At 30.9% G+C, this 1,540-nt stretch overlaps 1 protein-coding gene across 1 annotated transcript in view; it reads right to left on the reverse strand.

Annotated features, from left to right (window-relative positions):
* Positions 1-1,389, reverse strand: part of LOTGIDRAFT_146735 (hypothetical protein) — a gene marked incomplete at both ends in the record, with an annotated part of 2,423 nt that extends 1,034 nt beyond the window's left edge. The window contains 5 exons of the mRNA XM_009046733.1: positions 74-190; positions 377-493; positions 680-796; positions 981-1,097; positions 1,284-1,389. Coding sequence (XP_009044981.1) covers positions 74-190; positions 377-493; positions 680-796; positions 981-1,097; positions 1,284-1,389 — 574 coding nt within the window. The remainder of the gene's footprint in view (positions 1-73; positions 191-376; positions 494-679; positions 797-980; positions 1,098-1,283) is intronic.
* Between the last annotated feature and the right edge of the window lie 151 nt (positions 1,390-1,540).

Raw genomic sequence — 1,540 nt, forward strand, 5'->3', positions numbered from 1 at the left:
TTAGAAAACACAGTCGTTAGTAGAATTTCAAGAAAGTTATTTGTTATTTCCAATGATTATAATAATTACAAACCTTTATCACATGTTTTACCCTTGAAACCTCTAGGACAGTCACATCTAAACCTCCCTCTAGTTGTAGGTAAACAAGTTCCACCATTATGACAAGGATGACTGTCACAAGGATTTATTGCTAATGGAATATAAAGCACAAAACTCACATTAAAACCAAATTAAATGTGTTATAATTTTAGAAAATTGTAAACGTTTCTAAAAAGCCATTGTTCTCGAGTACTTGCAAACTTATTAGAAAACACAGTCGTTAGTAGAATTTCATGAAAGTTTTTTGTTATTTTCAATGATAATAATCATAACAAACCTATATCACATGTTTTACCCTTGAAACCTCTAGGACAGTCACAGCTAAACTTCCCTCCAGTTGTAGGACAACAAGTTCCACCATTATGACAAGGATGACTGTCACAAGGATTTATTTCTAATGGAAGATAAAGCACGAAACTCACATTAAGACGAAGGTAAATCTCTTATAGTTTTAGAAAATTGTAAACGTTTTTAAAAAGCCATTGTTCTTGAGTTCTTTGCAAAATCATTAAAAATACAGTTCCTAGTGGGATTTGAAGAAAATTATTTGTTATTTCCAATGATTATAATAATTACCAACCTATATCACATGTTTTACCCTTGAAACCTCTAGGACAGTCACATCTAAACTTCCCTCCAGTTGTTGGATAACAAGTTCCACCATTATGACAAGGATTACTGTCACAAGGATTTATTACTAATGGAATATAAAGCGCAAAACTCACATTAAAACCAAATTAAATCTCTTATAATTTTAGAAAATTGTAAAGGTTTTTAAAAAGCCATTTTTCTCGAGTACTTGCAAACTTATTAGAAAACAGTCGTTAGTAGAATTTCAAGAAAGTTTTTTGTTATTTCCAATGATAATAATTATAACAAACCTATATCACATGTTTTACCCTTGAAACCTCTAGGACAGTCACAGCTAAACTTCCCTCCAGTTGTAGGACAACAAGTTCCACCATTATGACAAGGATGACTGTCACAAGGATTTATTTCTAATGGAAGATAAAGAACAAAACTCTCATTAAGACGAAGGTAAATCTCTTATAGTTTTAGAAAATTGTAAACGTTTTTAAAAAGCCATTGTTCTTGAGTTCTTTGCAAAATCATTAAAAACACAGTTCCTAGTGGGATTTGAAGAAAATTATTTGTTATTTCCAATGATTATAATAATTACAAACCTTTATCACATGTTTTACCCTTGAAACCTCTAGGACAGTCACATCTAAACCTCCCTCTAGTTGTAGGTAAACAAGTTCCACCATTATGACAAGGATGACTGTCACAAGGATTTATTGCTAATGGAATATAAAGCACAAAACTCACATTAAAACCAAATTAAATGTGTTATAATTTTAGAAAATTGTAAACGTTTTTAAAAAGCCATTGTTCTCGAGTACTTGCAAACTTATTAGAAAACACAGTCGTTAGTAGAATT

The sequence above is a fragment of the Lottia gigantea genome, assembly GCF_000327385.1.
Source record: "Lottia gigantea unplaced genomic scaffold LOTGIsca_1052, whole genome shotgun sequence".
Classification (NCBI taxonomy): Eukaryota; Metazoa; Mollusca; class Gastropoda; family Lottiidae; genus Lottia; species Lottia gigantea.